General features: G+C 35.3%; 1 protein-coding gene across 3 annotated transcripts in view; it reads right to left on the bottom strand.

Moving 5' to 3' along the window:
- Positions 1 to 20,190, bottom strand: part of ZNF106 (zinc finger protein 106) — an 85,571-nt gene that overhangs the window by 45,265 nt on the left and 20,116 nt on the right. For all 3 annotated transcript variants that reach the window (XM_051977150.1, XM_051977151.1, XM_051977149.1), the window contains exons 4-9: positions 16,380 to 16,580; positions 11,252 to 13,450; positions 5,285 to 5,924; positions 2,694 to 2,763; positions 171 to 325; positions 26 to 86 (exon numbers count right to left, since the gene is read on the bottom strand). In XM_051977150.1, coding sequence (XP_051833110.1) covers positions 26 to 86; positions 171 to 325; positions 2,694 to 2,763; positions 5,285 to 5,924; positions 11,252 to 13,450; positions 16,380 to 16,580 — 3,326 coding nt within the window. The remainder of the gene's footprint in view (positions 1 to 25; positions 87 to 170; positions 326 to 2,693; positions 2,764 to 5,284; positions 5,925 to 11,251; positions 13,451 to 16,379; positions 16,581 to 20,190) is intronic.

A 20,190-nucleotide genomic window follows, 5' to 3' on the forward strand; every position in this document is an offset into this window, starting at 1 on the left:
AAAAGTCATGAGATCCTCTTGGTACCTTGTAATCCTTGTAGAATCTGTATTCTGTGAGTCCGTAGGGCACTCATTTCCATAGTTATCTAAGGAAAGATATAGGATTTTGTCTTGTCATGTTCAACATAAACAACTATTTCCAACCAGAAATAAAGACTCCATTCAATTACCTGTTGCTTCAGCACAAGTAGTCTCTGGACTTCCACATATGCTGCCTGCAGGGCTGCCCGGGCCTGCAAAAGGCTGTTATCCATACACTGCAGAGATTTACTCAGTTCTTCCTCTCTTAGAGAAATATTCAGCAGTTGGTCAACCTGAGAACGTTCTGCCAAGAGAAGATTAGATCCACTTTAGCAAAGAAAGTTTCATTTCATACAATTTTTAGTAATTGTTTATACATATATTTTAAGTATGGGACCAATGCCTATTTTTTCTTTCAGTTCTCTCATTGAATGTATTTCACAAGCTATGTGCTTGCATACTAAACCAGAAACTATAAGTCAAGAAATAGAATTTCTTGCTTTAAGTCACCATTAAATTCATGCTTTTTTGTTTATGAAAAGTTGTTAAGTGTTATGTCATGAAAGTTTTCTATAAAATATAAAAGCAAGTGGTCTTGGTCTTCTGGATGGTTTCAAAGTTTGACATCATATAAAACCTCTTACTACCAAATATACATGTTAGCATTTTGAATATAACAAATACATTTCTGTCAAACCTATATTTCTTACTACTTAATATAGTTCCTTAAAAACAAAACAAAAAATCCTTGAATACAAAACCTCCCAAAACTTAATACTCTAAAATACCATCCTATAACATATCATAGATACAACATACCACCTAGTCTAATTGGTTGGAAGACCCTATATATACATAGCACCTCAAGGATATTTATAATCTAGGTGGGGAGACAGGACACTATGATCTACAATGAGTGATGATCTATACAGACTCACATACCTTAAATGAATTAACATTAAGTGATTTATAAATGAGGAAGAAAGAAAAATTTATATTTATAAATGTTAAGTTTCTTCACAATTAAGACAACTAAGAAAATTCAAAATCAACCCACAGTAAACAACTACACATGATTTCAATAATTCTGAAGAATAAAAATCTCCAACATAAAACCATTTAATAATATTCAACACTATTAGGAATGATGTAGACTAAGTGTTCACATTAAATTAAAGAACAATATCAGGGCAATACATTTAAAACAGTTATCTGTTTAATTTCATTACAGGCACAATTCTAAAATCTTAATTCCCTAAATGATTATTTGTACCTATAGTAACAATTATTCAGTATTCTATTGTTTGCAAATTTAGAAACATAATTATCTTGGAAATAATAAGTGTTTTTAATATCAAAGCGCACCAATAAGATGTATTTTAGAATGTCATTTTAAATAACATAAATAGTTTAGTAATTTCACTTCTTTCATCTAGAAAAGTTTTCTGTTATTTAGGGATATTCACAAAGTGGTATGTGTGTGTGTGTGTGTGTGTGTGTGTGTGTGTGTATGTATGACTATACATATATAAATACATATATACATGATTTAAGTTTTATGAAACATTTTGCTCACAACCATAGGATCATCAAAGTACTATTTATTTTGTAAAACTCTTCCTGTTTTCTTATACCAACTCCCCTTCCCATAGAACATTTAAACATTCACAATTTCACAAAACTGCCATACTTGCTTAAATTCTCCCTGTTAAAGTATCTCAATATAAAAATATTCTGAAATACTTAGAAGTAGCATGATATAGGAAGTAGATAGGCCAGCCTTAAAGACTGAAGTTCTTTCTCTGTTGACACATAAGTGGCTGTATCACCAAGAAGTCACTCCACATTCTGATGTCTCAGACAAACCTTTAAAATTCAGTTGCAGAAGAGGTTATCACAGAGCATTTCTTCTACTAAGAGACATTATAATGTAGAGAAAAATAGCTGAATAAAGCCTGCAAGCATCTAAGGTGGAAAGTTGGAAAACAGACCTAAATAGACTTCCTGGATTTGTATTTTACTTAAGTGTTCTACTCTGTACCATTCTCAAAATTTTCAGCATTAAAGAAACCACAAGCCTATAATTACATCACAGAAGTATATAAACTTTGTAGAAATCTAAAAGTTTCTATTATTTCTTCTAAAAGTTTAACTAAAGACAATAATAAAAACATGGGTTATTTTTTCCTTTCATTGTACTAAAAAGGAATATAGAACCAATAGGATCAATATACAAATATAACCAAATCTCCACAATTTTGCTCTTGATTTTTTTACATTTTTTCCTTCTTAATATCAATGAGCACTTTTCATACACAGAACAAACAAAAAGGGGATTCTACATTAAACTGTAGCTCTCTAGTACATATTCTGCTTTCCAATATTATCATGCTTATTTAACTGTGATTTCTTCTGGTTTTTCTTCTTTTCTTTCTTTTTAATTTTTTTTGGCAATTTTATCCATTCCTTCAACTCCCCTCATCCAAATGATAAAAGCCAAAATCTTTTGTTTAAAAATAAAAAGTATAGTCAAGAAAAACAAATACCCCACACACTGACTGATGCTGAAAACATATATCATATTCTACTACTTAAATCTATTATCTCCATCAGGAGGTGATCATTAAATGTCAAGTACAATCCTTATCCTCCTTCAAATTATGAAACAATACCTTTTTTGCCTTTAATTTTCCTTCTTTTATTCTTTCTTTCCAGACTTGGAAGCTCAGGTGAAGATCCATCCTGTAAGAATGAAAATACACATCCGGAAAATGACACTTTTTTTTATTATTTACTATATTTGTGTTATTTACTATGTAAATGCCACTTCATAATGAGGAGGAAAAGTTGAAGTTTTAAATAACAATGGAAAGAAAGATGTGCAATGGTATACTGAAGAGAACAATTTTATACCCAATAGATTACTACATATTGGCTGAATTAAATATAAAACTGCATTCAAACTAAAGGAATATGCTGTTAAAAAGGAAGTTTTCCTTCCTTGTTAAAGGATTTGACAAATCTGTTTCGAATCAATGAATCAAAACACTGATCTGAATCTTCAGTTTTCAAGAAAAGAAAAATCAAGGCAAAAGTGGGAGGCAGCAGGTGATGGTTGGGAGCTGGTAGAGTGAAGGAAAGTAAAAATAACCAGCAGCCAAGTTGCACAGACAAAAAAGCAAGCTGCCATTCTGGGCTCTCAATCTTAAATTCATATTAAATAGAATCATAGAGCCTACATACAGTCATACATAGTATCCACAAAATAACTTCTGGAAAAGCTCAAAGAGAAAGCTGAGCATACCTAACCAGATACTTCTGGCCCATATAATTTCAATTAAACAAGCATTTATTAAGCTGAGCACAAGACACTGTTCAAGAGATATAAAGACAAAATAGAAAACCAGTCTACTGGATTCTGAAAGACTTTACATTTTTTTGGCCGAGATATCGCACATAGATAAGTAAATAAAATAAAAATAAAAATAAAACCAGAGATAGGGAGGGGAGTTGAATACTAATGACTAAGGGGGATTCTAAGAGGATGGGACACCTGAACTGAACCTTGAAAGAAGCTAGGATTCTAAGGCAAAAATGCATTAGAAAAGGGAAGGGAAGAAACCTCCTCACAGGAAGAAAGTTGGGTGAGAAAATACTCAATTCAGGAAATAGCAAGAAGTCCATTTGATGGGATGACTGTGAGTATAAAAAGGAATAATACAAAAGGCAGCTTGGAAAGTTAGTCTGAGAAGAATTTCGTTATTTGCAAGAGTTAAATGGTAGGGAAAGAGTTTTATATTATATCCCAGGGGGATAGCCCTTGAGGCTGAATGGGACTGATTGAATGAAGTATTTCTCACTAGTGAGTCACATGCTCCCTGTTTCCAGAACTGAGACCTTGGGGAAGTCATTTACTCTCTGGAGAAATGAACTTTGAACCTGAGATACAGGAAGTTACAGGAAGTGACATGGAGGCAGCCAGCCTTAGTGATCATTGGTCAAGGATGGTTATGTTTTATCCAATGAAAAGATTCGAATCCTTTGCCTTTTAAACCCTAGAAAAGCCAGAAGCAGGTCAGGTTCCAGGCACATGATGGGGGTTGGGGTGGCTTGGTGGTGTGTCTGGGCCTCTCCCTGCAGGGATTAAATAAATGTTTTCTCTTTGTACCTGATGATGTCTCTGATTAGTTAACTGGATTGGGAAGGAGGTCTTGCACCAACCCCTGCCATACAAGGCTGCTTAATTAGGGGACTTATACCCACAGTATCTATCTCAGGGTTAGAGAGTTCTTTATGATATCCAACTACACCTTCTTACTCCTAGCTCTCTCCCTTCCTTTTGGGAAGAAGGCAGAAATGTCAAAGGAACAAAAACAGTAACAATGAAGACAATTTCTGATGGGTGAGGACAGAAAAAAAGAAGAGAAAAAGCAGAATAAGAGTACACAGGCCTAATGACATTTCCAAGGTTACACTGTTGGGTGCTTATCAATTAATAGACTATAAGCATCACAAAGGAAAACACTCAGTGCCAGTAAAAAAACTCTGGGTCAATTAATCACATATGCATCCCATATCTTTTTTTTTTTTTTTTTTCAGATAGATCCCATTTTCTTTTTTTTTTTTTTAATTTTTATTTAATAATTACTTTATATTGACACTCATTTCTGTTCCAATTTTTTTTTTCCCTCCCTCCCTCCACCCCTCCCCTAGATGGCAAGCAGTCCTTTATATGTTGGATATGTATGCATCCCATATCTAACTCTAAGCTACTTTCCTACACCACCCTAAATGGGTACATTCAAAGCATATAGTTACAACTGCAAGCATATGCAAATATTAACAGCTGGGACAACTAAGTGGCACAGCTCTGAAGTCAGGAGGACCTGAGTTCAAATGTGACCTCAGACACTTCACACTTCTTAGCTCTGGGACCCTGGGCAAGTCACTTAATCCCAATTGCCTCAGGGAAAAAAAAAATTTTTTTAATCAAATGTCAATAACTGTTAGCTTTTGAAGATGACTTCATATCAGATCACATATAATCTGGCAGAATTTAACAATGGCTTAAAAAAAAAAAATAAAACCAACAACCACCTTAGGCCAACAAAAAATAAAATCAAAAACCAAAACTTCAAGATAATTTCATCTCCAACCCCATGGCTCACCCACCACCCCCACTCCAGCACACCACTTCCCACACCCACCCTGCCCTTAGATGCATCAGGACCAAGGAAACAGCATTGGACCTCCCTATACTTACTCCAGTTGCCCTGCGCTTCTTCCGAAGGCCCTGGCCATCATTCTGCTCCGCCCCAGATGTACAGCTGCTATCTGTAGCAGCATCCACCAAACTAGAGATGCCAAGGCCTGAGGAGCCATTAGATGATAACGAGTTCCCTTCTCCATTACTTTCCTGAGTGTTCTGGTTCTCAGAAAAGGGTGTTGAGCTCTCCTGTCTGTTTAGTTCTTCTTGTCTGACCGAACGCACCAAAGATATCATTCGGTCAGGGGGCAACTGGGCACTATGACGCCTTCGAGTCGCAACACTTTCAACTCTTTCCCCTGTCCTTGACGAGGAAGCCAGAGGCATCATGTCCTGTTTAAGATTCAAGTTTGCTTTCTGACCTTGGACTGTTTGCAGTGAGTTACTGGGTGGAACAATCTGATGGGGCTCATTCTCCTTTCCTGCAGACTGCTCAGTGAAGAAGCTGTACATAGAAGAAGTACGGTCCATGATCACACTGCTCTCAGAAAGACTGCGTTTCCTTGCCAATGCAGGTGATGTCGTGATGGAAATACCTTCCCATTGGAAACCTTCTAAACTGGACAGGTCAGGTTCCTCATCCAAATCCAACACTTCCTGTTCATTTTGAACTAGAGGTACCATCTCTATGCCAAACCTTATACAAAAAGTAAAAATAGAAAATGAAGGTGGCTGAAAAAACTTATCCAAAAATATACCAGTTTTTAAAGCAAATACTCGTTTTTTAAAAAAAAATCTTGTTTTTACATTAACATTATTGCCAAATATAGCCTTCTCCTATCCCCTATCCAGATAGCTATTTAACCCTTATCTCACACACACATTAGCAAAACTAACCAACATATTAAACAAATAGTGACATCATATGCAATGTTCACAAAATTATTTCTATTATCAGTCTAATGTCAATTACAAATAGCCAAGTCCATTTACTCTATCATAGTCAAAAACAATGAGATGAATGCATGGTTGATGGAGTTGTCAACTGATCCAGCCATTCTGGAGAGCAATTTGGAAGTATGCCCAAAGGGCTATAAAATTGTGCATATCCTTTGATCACTACTGGGTCTGTATCCTAAAGAGATCATAAAGGAGGGGAAAGGACCCATATGTGCAAAAATGTTTGTAGCAGCCCTTTATGTAGTGGCAAACAACTGGAAATTGAGTAGATACCCATCAAACTGGGAATGGCTGAGATACCACTACACACCTGTCAGATTGGCTAAGATGACAGGAAAAAGTAATGATGAATGTTGGAGGGGATGCGGGAAAACTGGGACACTGATGCATTGTTGGTGGAACTGTGAACGAATCCAGCCATTCTGGAGAGCAATCTGGAATTATGCCCAAAAAGTTATCAAACTGTGCATACCCTTTGATCCAGCAGTGTTACTTCTGGGCTTGTATCCCAAAGAAATACTAAAGAAGGGAAAGGGACCTGTATGTGCCAAAATGTTTGTGGCAGCCCTGTTTGTAGTGGCTAGAAACTGGAAATTGAATGGATGCCCATCAATTGGAGAATGGCTGGGTAAATTGTGGTATATGAATGTTATGGAATATTATTGTTCTGTAAGAAATGACCAGCAGGATGAATACAGAGAGGCTTGGAGAGACTTACATGAACTGATGCTAAGTGAAATGAGCAGAACCAGGAGATCACTTTACACTTCGACAACGATACTGTATGAGGATGTATTCTGATGGAAGTGGATTTCTTTGACAAAGACTCAATTTCAATTGCTAAATGATGTACAGAAGCAGCTACACCCAAAGAAAGAACACTGGGAAATGAATGTGAACTATTTGCATTTTTGTTTTTTCTTTCCAAGTTGTTTTTTACCTTCTGAATCCAATTCTCCCTGTGCAACAAGAAAACTGCTCGGTTTTGCACACATATATTGTATCTAGGATATACTGCAACATATTTAACATATATAGGACTGCTTGCCATCTAGGGGAGGGGAAAAATCGGAACAGAAGCGAGTGCAAGGGATAATGTTGTAAAAAAAAAAATTATCCTGGCATGGATTCTGTCAATATAAAGTTATTATAAAATAAAATAAAATATTTAAAAAAAAAAACTGGGAATGGCTGAATAAGCTATGGTGTATGAATGCAATGATACACTACTGATGAGCAGTGCCTGGAAAGACTTACATGAACTGATGCTGAATGAAGTGAGCAGAACCAGGAGACCATTGTATACAATAACAGCAAGATTATGTGATCAACTATAAAAGACTTAAATCTTCTCAGCAATACAATGATCCAAGATCTATACAATGATTCCAATAAACTTGAATAGGAAATATATGTACTTATGGAGAACCTTGTAATCAAACCACAGATATTTCTACTCACATTCCCAATAAATGATTATATGACTGGAAATATGTCTTTCATGACTGCATTTGTATAAACTATATCAACTGCTAGCCAATTCAGGAAGGGAGAAAACTTGGGGAAAAAAATTTTTTTTAATTTAAACAGATATTAAAAAGATAGTTATATAGTGGTTTCTATATTAATTTCAAATTCTATGAAAAATAGAATCCAACTTCTAACAAAATTCAAAGCCAAGAAATAGTCTAGAAAAATGAGCAAACAACAGTAAGAAAAAATTTGACTACTGGAGTCAGCTAGATGGTGCAATGGATACAGCAGCAGCCCTGGAGTCAGGAGGATCTGAGTTCAAATTCGATTTCAGATTATTTAATAGTTCCTAATTGTGTGACTCTAGTCAAGCCTCAAAAAAAAAAAAAAAGAGAGAGAGAGAGAGAGAGAGAGAGAGAGAGAGGGAGGGGGAGGGAGGGAGAAAGGAAAAGGAAAGAAAAGAAAAACTACTACGCTAGTAGCAAAGACCAAGACAAACTCAAAAGAAGGCAACAAAGTGAAAAACCTCAAAGAAAAATGCTAACTGGACTCAAGCCTAAAAAGAATTCCTAGAAGAAGAGTTAAAGAAAATGATGATAGTGATAGTGGAAAAACTGGGGGGGAAGAGGGAGGGAGTGAAAGTGATGAAAGAAAATTATGAAAAAATAAGAGTTTGGTAAAAAACAACAAAAAAAAACTGAAGAGAACAACACCTTAAAACACACACACAATTGGGTCCAATGGCAAAAGAGACAAAAATTCACCAAAGAACTACTTCAAAATCAGACTGGATCAAATAGAAAGAGATTCAAACCTTACTTGAAAGGAATTCCTTAAAAATTAGAATTGGGCAAGTGAAAATTAATGATTTCATAAGGCATCAAGAATCAAATAAAGTCAAAAGAAAGAAAAACATAGAAGAAAATGTGAAATGTCTTATAAGAAAAACTATTCTAGAAACAGATCAAAGACGAAATGACTTAAGATGCATGGACTACTTAAAAGCCATAATAAAAGAAAGCCTAAACATAATATTTTAAGCAATTATCAAGGAAAACTGAAAGATCCAGATGAGAAAAACAGAAATTAAAAAGAATCCAACTGATAACTTCCTAAAAGATATGCCCAAATGAAAACTCTCAGGAATATTACAGCCAAATTCTCAAGTCAAAGAGAAAATACTTCAAGTAGCCAGAAAGAAATAATTCAAACATTGTAGAGTCAGTCAGGATCACACAAAATGTAATGGCTTTCACATTAAAGCAATAAAAGGCTTGGAATATGATTTCGTAAAAAGGCAAAGGAGCTAGCATTACAACCAAGAATAACCTATCCAACAAAACTCAGAATAATACCATAGAGGGCTGGGGGTGGGGAATGGAAATTTAATGAAACAAAAGACTTTCAAGAATTCCTGATGAAAAGACCAAAGCTAAAGATATGATATTCAAAAACAAGACTCAAGAGAAGCTATTGTCAGAGACTTAAACTGTTTAAATTCCTATTTGAGAAGATGATTCATTAACTCGTAAGAATTTTATCACTATTAGAACAGTTAACAGGAGTTTACACAAAGAACATGAGTATAAGTCAATTATGTTGAAATGATATCAAAAAAATAAAGTGAAGGGAGGGGAAGAAGGATTTATTGGCAAGGTAGAATGGAGAAAATTTTCTCATAAAAATGGCACAAAGGCACATTTATATAAAAAGTCTTTTATAGGAGAAAGGAAAATGGGAGGAAATGTGGAGGCATGCAATGCTTGAATTCCCAATCTCATCAAAATTTGTTCAAAAAATACATACACACACATACAAATACACACTCTGGCTGTGTATAAAAGTGTAACTTAGCCAAGAAAAAAACAGACAGGAGGAGGAGGAAGAAATAAAAAGGGAGTGGATAATAAAAGGCAAGACAGATAAAGAAAGGCAGTCGTTTAAAGCAAAACAAGGGACTTGAGGAAGAACTGGATAAAAAAGATATAGAAGAAAATGGGATGAAAGGAACTAAAGACAGTAATCCTAACTATGAATGGAATAATATCCTTAAAACTAAAGCAAATGAACTGAATTAGAAATTCAAATGAACTAGAAATCAGAGTGGATCAGATAGCAGAACTCAACAATATATTGTATATACAATACACTTGAAACAGAAAGCTACGCAGAGTTAAGATTAAGGGCTGAAGCAAAAGTTAATATGCTTCAGCTTGAACTTAAATAAGGAGAGGTACCAATCATCATTTCATTATACCAATCAAAGTTCAAAAGCAAAAATAGCCCTAATTAAAAGGGACATTCAGGGAAACCACATTTTGCTAAAAAGTACCATAGACAATGAAGTAATAGAGAAAAATATACTGAGTATAAAAAGTCAAATTTTATAAATAAATAATAATTAAAAAGCCACTCCCCAATTGATAAGGGTCAAAGGTAATAAAAGGCAGTTTTCATGTGAAAAAAATGCTCTAAATCAATATTGATTAGAAAAGGGCAAATTAATAAAAATCTGAGGTATCACCTTCACTTCCTATCAGGAAGGACAAATGCTGGAGGGATAAGAGAAAAAGAAGTTCATTAATGAAGTGTTAGGTGGTGCAGTATAGAGCACTGTGTTTAGAATTAGGGAGACTCAACTTCCTGAGTTCCAATCTGGTCTCATTCACTTATGGGAAGTCCTGAGTTCAAATCCATTTTCAGTATCTATGTGACTCTAAGCAAATCACATTTTTTTTCAATTTTTAAAAATTGCTTTTAAACATCCAAACAGGACATAATTCACAGTTTTCTCCTTTGTAAAATGAGCTGGAAAAGGAAATGGCAAACCAGTCCAGTATATCTATCATGAAGACCCCAAAAAGTGGGGTCACAAGAGTGTTAGACACGACTGAAACAACTGAATAATAAATGTATTGTTGATGGAATAGTGAACTGGTCTACCAACTCGAGAACTATTTGGAAATAGGCACAAAGGACTATAAAACTGTGCATACCCTTTGACCCAGTAATACCACAAGAAGTCTATAATCCATAAAGATCAAAGAAAAAAGAAAAATATCTACATGAACAAAAAAACTTTAGTAGTTGTTTTTGTAGCGACAATGAATTGGAAATCAAGGGGATATTTATAGTATATATGATTGTGATGGAATATTATTGTCCTGAGAGAAATAACAAATGGGGTAGTTTCAGGAAAACCTACCAAGACCTATATGAATGATGTAAATTGTAGTAAGATGGCACACAGTAAGTGCAATATTGTAATGATGATCAACTGTGAAAGACATGACTGTTCTGATCAATACAGTTTCAAAGGACTTATGATGAAAAGAATGCTACCCACTTCCAGAAAGAGAATGAAGTCTGAGTGCAAATAAAAGTATAACTTTCTGATTTTACTTTTGCCTCTTTTTTTTGAGTCATATAACTAATATGTAAGATTTCACATGTACAACTAATATAATATTGCTTGCCTTCTTGATGACTGAGGGAAGGGCTTGGAATATAAAATCAGAGAAAAAAAGAATGCTAAAATTTAATTTTAAAAATACCCCCAAAAATTTTTTTGAGAAGAAAAAGGTTACTCACCTGGGTAAACCTTTTCCCAGCTCCTGCTTCTTCTTGGTTACCTGCTGAATAACTTGCTCCCAGTTGACATTTCTTCGAGAAGCATTCAGAATCTGTCGCAGGGTTGGTTTGAGCCCTGATTCCTTCTCTGTCTCACTCTTTCTATGCCCACTAACATTCCGAATGCGGCGTGCATTATTGAGATTGGGTTCAGGAAGATGAGCCCCAGGTTTGCTCTTCAAACTGATGTGCCGGGTTAGGTCTCGCTGGAGAGAGGCAGGGAAACCAAGTTTGCTTAGTTCAGGCAGAAGGGAGCCTGAAGTTTGGCCAGCACCTCCTTTTTGGAGGTCAACATCCAAGTTATTGCTCTCAAAGCCTTCTGTTTCAAAAGGTAAAGTTGACTTAGGATCTTCAACCTGGGTATCTTCTAGTGATGATTTCAAGTCTAACAGTAAGCCAGACTGAGGACTAGATGCAGATGCTATAGAGTCCATTTGGAATTCTGATTGTTTTTGGCGAGCTATGGAGTCATCTGAATTAACAGAGCACTTTGCAGTTGTTTTCACAATTCTGTCATCATTCTCTTTCTCAGCAGCAGGACGTTCACATTCTGAAGTGCTACAAGGTGAACCTTTGGAAAATACAGAACCAACATCTTCAACTTTTGTACTAGATTTTTCAAGGTCCACTAATTCTGCATCACCTTTACCTTCTGGTGCATATTCTTGAAGTTCAGTGTTCAAAGAGTCTTTCACAGACTCTTCTCCATTCTTACTTTCTGATGCACAGCACCTGGTACTTTTGGTACTGCTCAGTAGTGGATTTTGCAGAGTTTGACTACATTTTAGCACCTCCTTGGCTTTCCGCAAAACTTCACTTAAATTATCAACAGGCTCCTTCTGAGTGCTATCAAGCACAGTTTTATTTCCTTTTAAGACACGAGAACATGAACTGCGTAGTTTAGAGACATAAGAATTTTGGTTCTCTTCTAAGCTAAGTGTATTTGAATGATTCTGACATTCTCCAGGAGTTGAAGACAAAAGTTTTGTATTTTTCAAAAGGTTCTTTGAATCTTGTTTTTGAGACAATGATCTGGTGTTTGGGATTGGAAGGAGAGGAGACTTCAGTGATGGCATTTTATGTGAGCTGTTCTCTTGTTCAGTTATTACTCTAGATACACAAGTGATCACTGCCTCACTGGAAGCAGTGTGATCAGAAGTAAATTTGTGATCGAAGGATCCTGACTGAGTTTCTTTCTGTATTTTCAGCTTTGTGGAATTATCTGTATTATTATTAGTCTTGGGATCTTTCCCACATGCAGTTATTAGATGAAAAAGAAAAGGAGGTTCATCTAGCCCCTCTGACTTTTTAGCAGTAGCTTCTTTCAACCCTGGTTGTGGCTCTACAATTTTCTGGGATGGGTAAGGAGTCCAGCGATGAATTTTATCCTTTGATACATTACCATTCTTTCCACTCACTTTAGAAGCTATAATTTCTGCTTGCTTAGAGGTTTGGCTTTCAGGCTGCTCAGAATTGCTAAAATCAAGTAAGCCTTCTGAAGGAAGCTTATCACTTGTAAAATCCAATAAGTAATCACAATTATCTTCTGTGGGACCCCTATTCTCTTGTCTTTGCCAAATATATCTCTCTTGATTATACTTGTTTAATTTATTAGATTTCTTATTCCATAGCATGGTCATGTCATCAATTTGGCAGTTAGAATTCCTGTTTCTTCCAGGCTGAAAAATGTCTCCAGGGCCACTATAATTCCAATTATTTGTACCACGTGCCTTGGATTGCCAGTTTCCACTACTGTTGTTCATGTGCCAAAAACCACCTGCTCCTTCAGAATGCCAGTTGGAATTCCTTCCTGTACCACCATGATGCCAATCTACTGTCCCATTGTTTGAATGCCAACCACCTCCAGAATTACCGTGGTTATGATACCAATTTGAAGATCCTCCTGGACCACCTTTGTGCCACCCAGAACGTCCTCTTGGTCCACCACCATTCCTCAAGGAATGTGGAAAGTTATTTTTCCGACCACCATTAAAGCCATCCTTTTCCCACTTCCAATCCCGTTGAAGTGGTGCACGATGGTGCCATGATGATAACTGATCATAAGTATCTCTCTCTTGGTAAGATCCCCGGTCTTCTCTTCGCCACTGTCGTCTGTCGTCAGAATTTATTTCTTGGCCAGTAACAGATGCTTCATCTTGTCTAGAAGACAAACAGTTTTTCCTTGGTGATTTAAAAACATATTTCTTGTTTCCTCTCAATCCTACTTAAAAATCCAATCACTGTAAGCCATTTTAAATGGTAAGATTTTTACTACACTAAAATAATTATTATGTTTAAATGTACCCATACAAATCAAAAAAGACCAACACATGAATGAAGATAATCTAGCAAAAAGCTAGGACATTAGGATTATTTGTCAATAAGAAAGCTGAGATCCATAAAAGCATGTGAAATAAAAATAAATTCCTCACTTCTATAGAAAGAGGACAAAAAAAGGTTAAATAAGAAAAATTTGACTAAAATATATCAGCCACTGCCAATTGCTATCTCTGGGGTATTTTAAGAATACCAGGCTTAATAAAAATACTCACTTGATGATTCACATACAATTTTGCTTGCATACACTAAAAAAAGACAAGAACTCTGGAAGACCCATAACTAGGTTTACAAGATATATCTGGCTCCCTATATCATTGGCTCCCTATTGCCTCTGGGATAAAACACAAAGTGCTCAGCTTAAGATTTAAAGCCTTTAAAAATTCTAGCTCCAGACTAAGTTATTATATTTATTTTCATTTTATCTAAGTCACTTTTATCCAACACAATGTTCCCTGAACTCAGCACTCCATCTCTCACTTCTGTGACTTTGCATATATCTTTCTGCATGGCTGGAATGCACTCCCCCCTCCACCTCAAAGTAGATCTTAATTTCCTTCAAAATTGCACTCAAATGCCACTTCCAATATGAAAAATTTTCTGAGCCTCTGATTGATACTATTTCCTTTTTTCAACAGGTGATAATCTTTTAGCATAGGTACAACCTTTCATTCTGTCTTAGTATCATCAGCACCTAGTTCAGAACCTTGTACAATAGAGGCAATAATAAATACTTTGTAGTTGTTTTCTAGTTTTTTTCCGTACTAGTTATTTTCTGGTATGATCACCAAAAAATACCAAGTTTCTGCTATGAAGTAGACATCATGTTAAGTGCTAGGCACATAAATAGATATTTTGGTTACTGTTCCTCTTCTGAAAAGAGGATTTAAAAACAACTAACAATGAACAGAAAAATAATAAATTCCAGAAGTTCAAATGAGGGAATAAATCAGAGGTAGTAATGTTATAGAACAAGCTACAGTATATTGAACAATTAGGATGGGACAGACAATTTAAATTAATACTACTGACCTCCAGGAATAATGCAATAATAAAATGTCACGGGAACATTTATGAAAATAATTTCCTAACAACATACTCTGTATCTCAAATCAAAGCAATAATTGCTCAGTATGATTTCTTTCTAATGATGTTCCTGAGATCTATGATCTTGCTTCAGTCAAATTAAGGCTCAAAAGAAAAAGTGTGCTATTTTGGAAAAGGAATTCACTACTCCTTGGCATCAAAAAGTTTGAGTTCTATTACTCAAGTATGTGACCACAAACAAGTTAGTACAAGACAGTCATTTATAGAGTAAGAATTATACAAGAAATACCTAATAAGCTACAAGAATGCTAGGAAAATCAAATTAAATAATAGAAATAAAAACATTTTTAAAAATCTAAGTTTCTGTTACTTGGTTTCATCTTCATTGGTATTCAAACTCCTAAATCCAACTGAAATTATTAAAATACTAGTGAGATAATATGGAACCAAAAGTTTTCTATATAAAATAACTGAAACCACCCAATAGCAATTATACTATACTACATACTAAAATATGTTTTCTTTAAATATTAGCTAAAATGCTATCTTATCTTTCTTTCCTTGGCAGTCTATCAAAATCTAATCTAATAAAAAATAATACATAATTGGGGCAGAGATTTCTTTTCCATAAATACTTGAAATAGCTATTATTCAATATTCCCAAATTAGAAATTCTGTCTCAGTATGTTTGAGATGACCACTCGCAATAGTGCCATTAAAACAATCTCAGAAAAAATAAGTAGGAAAACTCATGGATAGAAAGTGCAAATGGAATGCACAAATAAACAGTTTCAGAAATATACCAAGGTATCCTTCCAAAGCTAAACGAGTATAGTACTTTTACATACTAAAAGAGCTCATGTTGTTTTAAAATATCTATTCACAGAGAAAAAAACTGATGATATAAAATTATTACAGCAAAACAAAAATTAAATATGGACTTCAACTCTAAGACAGGCAGGGTATGAGCTGCTGCTATGCAGAACTTAACAGGAAAGTCATCTGAAGGACTAAGCAACTAAGCTATATAAGAATTATGTTATTAGAGACATTTTAAGACAGTCTTCCTCAAAGGGCTGTTATAAATACTTATGACATATAAAATGGGTTTTTCTAACATGTTATATGATGAAAATCTATTTTTCTTCTGACTATAGACTAGGAAATGTCATGACATATAATTGGTGGTCTGAACAAACCAAATGTACAAGAAAAAGAAAAGATACTCAGTTATCATATTCTCAGAACTAATTCCACTTTTGGCTCTCTACCTAAAGTTAAAAAAAAAACCAAGATAACTCAGATTCAAAATTTTTATAAAATGAATAGTAGTATTTTTATTGCTAAAGCTGTTGCAGTTTTATCCTCAAGAATTATCCCCAGTCCTGCTTGCCTTATTAGAAGCAGCTTATTACTTATAAGTCTGATTTCTTTGAAAGTAAGCAATATTAACATCAAATATGTAATACTCATTGTCAATGTAAAAAATGTAACTTTGACAAGTCAGTTTAATTTTTAGGCCAATTAGGTCAAATTTCAGAAAAGAATCCCAAATAATGCCCCATTGCATCTATGAACACAACAACCCTAAATTAAACACAGAAGCCAACACTTTTAACAAGAATGCTGCAGGGCTAAAAAGTACAAAAGAATAACATTAGCATAGAGGATTTTTAAAATTCATAAAATTAAAATTCATTCTGACCGGCTTTGTTCATTTCTTTGTTTTATTAGCTGAACGAGGTCCTTGTCAAAGTATTCTTCTTCCACCTCTTCTTCTTTTCCATCTTCTTCTCTTTCCTGGGCATCAACATTATCCTTGTGTAACTGGCTGGAAATATGTTTTGCATAAGCTGACAAGCCTACTACTGTCACCCGGCACACGCGGCATTCATGGTTACTGTCCCTAGGACAAGAAGGAGATAAGGGACATTCAATTCTTCCCACAGGCATTGCAGGTATACCAAATCCTATGTGATTTCCTCTGAAGGCACTAAGCAACTTGAATACAGCTGAACTTTAATGCCCCTTTCACCAACTTGAATTTTTTTTTAATTTTTTTCTCTAAAAAAGCAATTTATAATGATTTTTTCCCAACAATCAAGAGGCATTATACTTGAGAGTAATATACAAAAAGAAAAATCTTCTTGAATTGTTGTACTCAAAATCATGTCAGAGGAAACATGGTGAAAGGGGAGGCAGGGCAGGGGGCTCAGAGCAAAAAGAAGCTGCTCTGAAGCACACCCATAGTGCCAGCTGCACTCAGAGAGCCTGGTGATAGCTGCTACATTTAATCCCTGGCTCAAAAGCATTCCTCCAGTGAAAGCAGAGGGGAGGGGAAGAGTAGGTGGCTAGAGCCAATCTCAACAGTGTAACCTAAACTGGGACAGCTGGGACCTTGCCTGGAATCTGAGGATTCTGGACCCAATAGCAAATGATAGGAGAAGCCTGCAGTTTACTGAGCTTTATTTGGGGTAGATAATACATGTGGTCTGCATTCTGCTTTGGAAGGGCTTATTTTAAAGGGGGGAAAAAGCATCTCAGCTAGAGGAAGTCAACAGCTGTGGTAAGCATATGGTCATTCTCAAATTTCAGAGAATGCTATAGTTACATGGCAATCAAATCTAGGTTTCAAATGTGGAAAGAATTTGGATGGAAAGCTTTAACCCATTTTGTTTTGTTTTCTTAAAAGGACAACTAGAACCAAAAAGAAGAAAAAAGTAACAATAATAACAATAATCATAAAATGGCTAATTCCGTCAAGCCACTTAACTTCAAATGTGTAACCAGTTTAAGTCCAAGGGCAAAGACCAGGACTCACTGATAATTGCCTCTGGAACCCTGAATCAATTTCTTGCTTCAATTACAACTCAAGCTAGTTTGACTGGTGTGAGAAATACCTGGATACTCCAACCATGAGTTATCAATATTTTCAGTACTTCAATATCCATTCCAGAAGAAAATCTTCTTTTATATCACCTCTCCATACTCTCAAACCTAGGGAATGTTCTAACCTAGTAGTGTCCAATTCAAAAAGAAACAAGGCCACTAAATGGTCCATAAAGATCTCTCCAGGCAACATACAAACTTGGAAAATCACATATAAATTATCTATGTTCTACTCTATATTTATTTACTTTGGTAAATATTTCCAAATTATATTTTAATCTGGATAGGAAAGGCTGGGAATTTGACACCTCTAAGCCAGCTGTTCATTTCCTCTCACACCCTCCCTCTTTCCATTTTCTCCTGAATTCTTGCTCAATTCTTTACCCTTGATATCTTTATTCCATCTTTTGAGGTTCTTGTGCTCTTTCTCTGTAAAACAATGCATATCTAGTATCCTTTTCCAATGCTAGTTGCTCTCTATTTTGTCATCTGACATAACAGGGTAAGAAAAGCTCTGCTTCCCATAGCAACTTCCAGTTCCACTGTCATAAACAAGGATTCTTCATTCAATTATCAATTTATTTTCCAAATCCTAAATGCTATGATCTACTAGATTACAAGATTTTTCATTCTTTTCTAATTGGAGATGTTATGTCAAGATGACGTTACGCTCCCAACTGCTCATGTCCCTTCAGCATAAAGGTCATGTTGAAAAAACAGGTGACCAGTACAGCCATCCTATTTTGGAAGAGCTTATCTTAAAAAGAAAAAAAGCTTCAACTTCAATCTTGATTATCCTCAGTGTGCTACCAATATACATACCCCATTACTCCTTAACTTTACAAACATCCTTCTCCAAGCATATTTCCAATATAAATGGAGGAAGTCATCATATTGACTGGTTCAGTAGTTTATTTCCTGTTATCTCAATTCGTCTAGATTCTCAGAACAATAATTCTGCGTCAATCAGCTTATTTTCTTAGTGATTATTCAAAAGCTTCTCAAATCCCCATTTCCCCACCACCTTAACCAACAAGGCAAGAAGCCCAGCCTCAATGGGCTCTCCTCAACTCCCATACTTCAAAATTCCTCCTCCAACTTTACATTTATAAAACCTTTCTTTCACTCCATAGTAAAGAAGTAGTTTTCCCTAAAAAATAAATTTTGGGGGGACACTAGATGGCACAATGGATAGAGTGCCAGCCCTGAAGTCAGAAGGACACAGACACTTAACACTGTCTAGCTGGGTGACCCTGGCCAAGTCACTTAACCCCAATTGCCTCAGATTAAAAAAAAAACACATTCTTCTATGCCCTCATTTCTCTGCCTTCTTGCATGCTAAACAAGCTAAAGCTGCAAAGCACTCAAGGAAAAAGGGAAAAGAGCGTGTGGGAGAAGAATCCAACTAACTTTGCCCTTGTTCACTTTGGGAAAATTGAAAGTTTGAAGGTTCCCAGCTTGTCCCTGAAAACCTGGATAACATTAACACTCCATACTTGAAGAAATCAGCAATAGGACAATCCTAGATCTTTCCTGCAAAGGGCCCTAACATCAAGTCTTAAGTCATGCTAGAAGAATAAACAGACCTAAAAAAAGAATCCTATCAGCATAAAAAGTTTTATGATAACAAGAAAGCTCAAGACACAAACCTAGAAGAGAATGACTTCAAAACACCTATAAGCAAAATCTCAAAGAAAAGTACAGGGTGAAGACAAATTCAACCAGAACTAAATGATTTTAATGAATGAAATGAGAGCAATTTTTAAAAATTGAAAAAGTAATGAGAGCCATGGAAAAAAAGAGCTGGAAAGAGAAATTAATAGCAGCTTATTCAGGGAGTTATGGGATAGTCTCCAGAAGTCATAATAGCTTAAAGAAACTATTTCCATGGTAGGACTACATCTGCCCAGACAACAGCTATTTTTGGTGTGCCTGCAATGGTATTCTTTCATGGACAAAGCAGGAAATACTTAAAATTGTCATTCTTTGGTTGCTCCTTTTTTTTATGTTCCATATATAGTCCAACTCCAGTCATATTCTCAAAGTAAATAATATTACATTTTACTTCAGAAATTGAAGTGATCTATGAAGTTATCTGTAATGAGAGCTTATTCAAGGCTTTTAATACAACTCATTTCCTTCTTCTTTACTGCTTATTTAACTCCTTGTATGACCTAATAACATTAGGGCTTTGAGAGGACACTTGTGTATGTAAACATACTCTTCCTTGTATAATAAGTTTATGATTACTTGCTTCTATATACCTTTTTATGTTTCTCTTAACTTCTATGTTTCAAACTGATGTTTGGAAGTTCTATATTTCACCAAGAGTTTATTTTTCCCCATAGAATTATGCTCAATTTTCCTGGATAAGTTCTAGACTGTATGGCTCTACCTTTTACCTTCTAGGTAGTCACTAATTCTTATGTGACTAACTGTGGATCCTTAGTCCTTGAACTCTTTTTTTATGGCTGTTTGCAAATTTTCCCCCAGGCAGAATGAGAGGGCTGTAATCTAACATTCAGGATTAGCAAATTGGGAATGGCAGAATGTTAAATAATTCTAGTATAGAACATGTCTGTGTAGTAAATACAAAGTAAAGTAGATAGAAAGACATTAAAATAGCA

Source organism: Antechinus flavipes, chromosome 2, assembly GCF_016432865.1.
Source record: "Antechinus flavipes isolate AdamAnt ecotype Samford, QLD, Australia chromosome 2, AdamAnt_v2, whole genome shotgun sequence".
NCBI classification, from domain to species: Eukaryota; Metazoa; Chordata; class Mammalia; order Dasyuromorphia; family Dasyuridae; genus Antechinus; species Antechinus flavipes.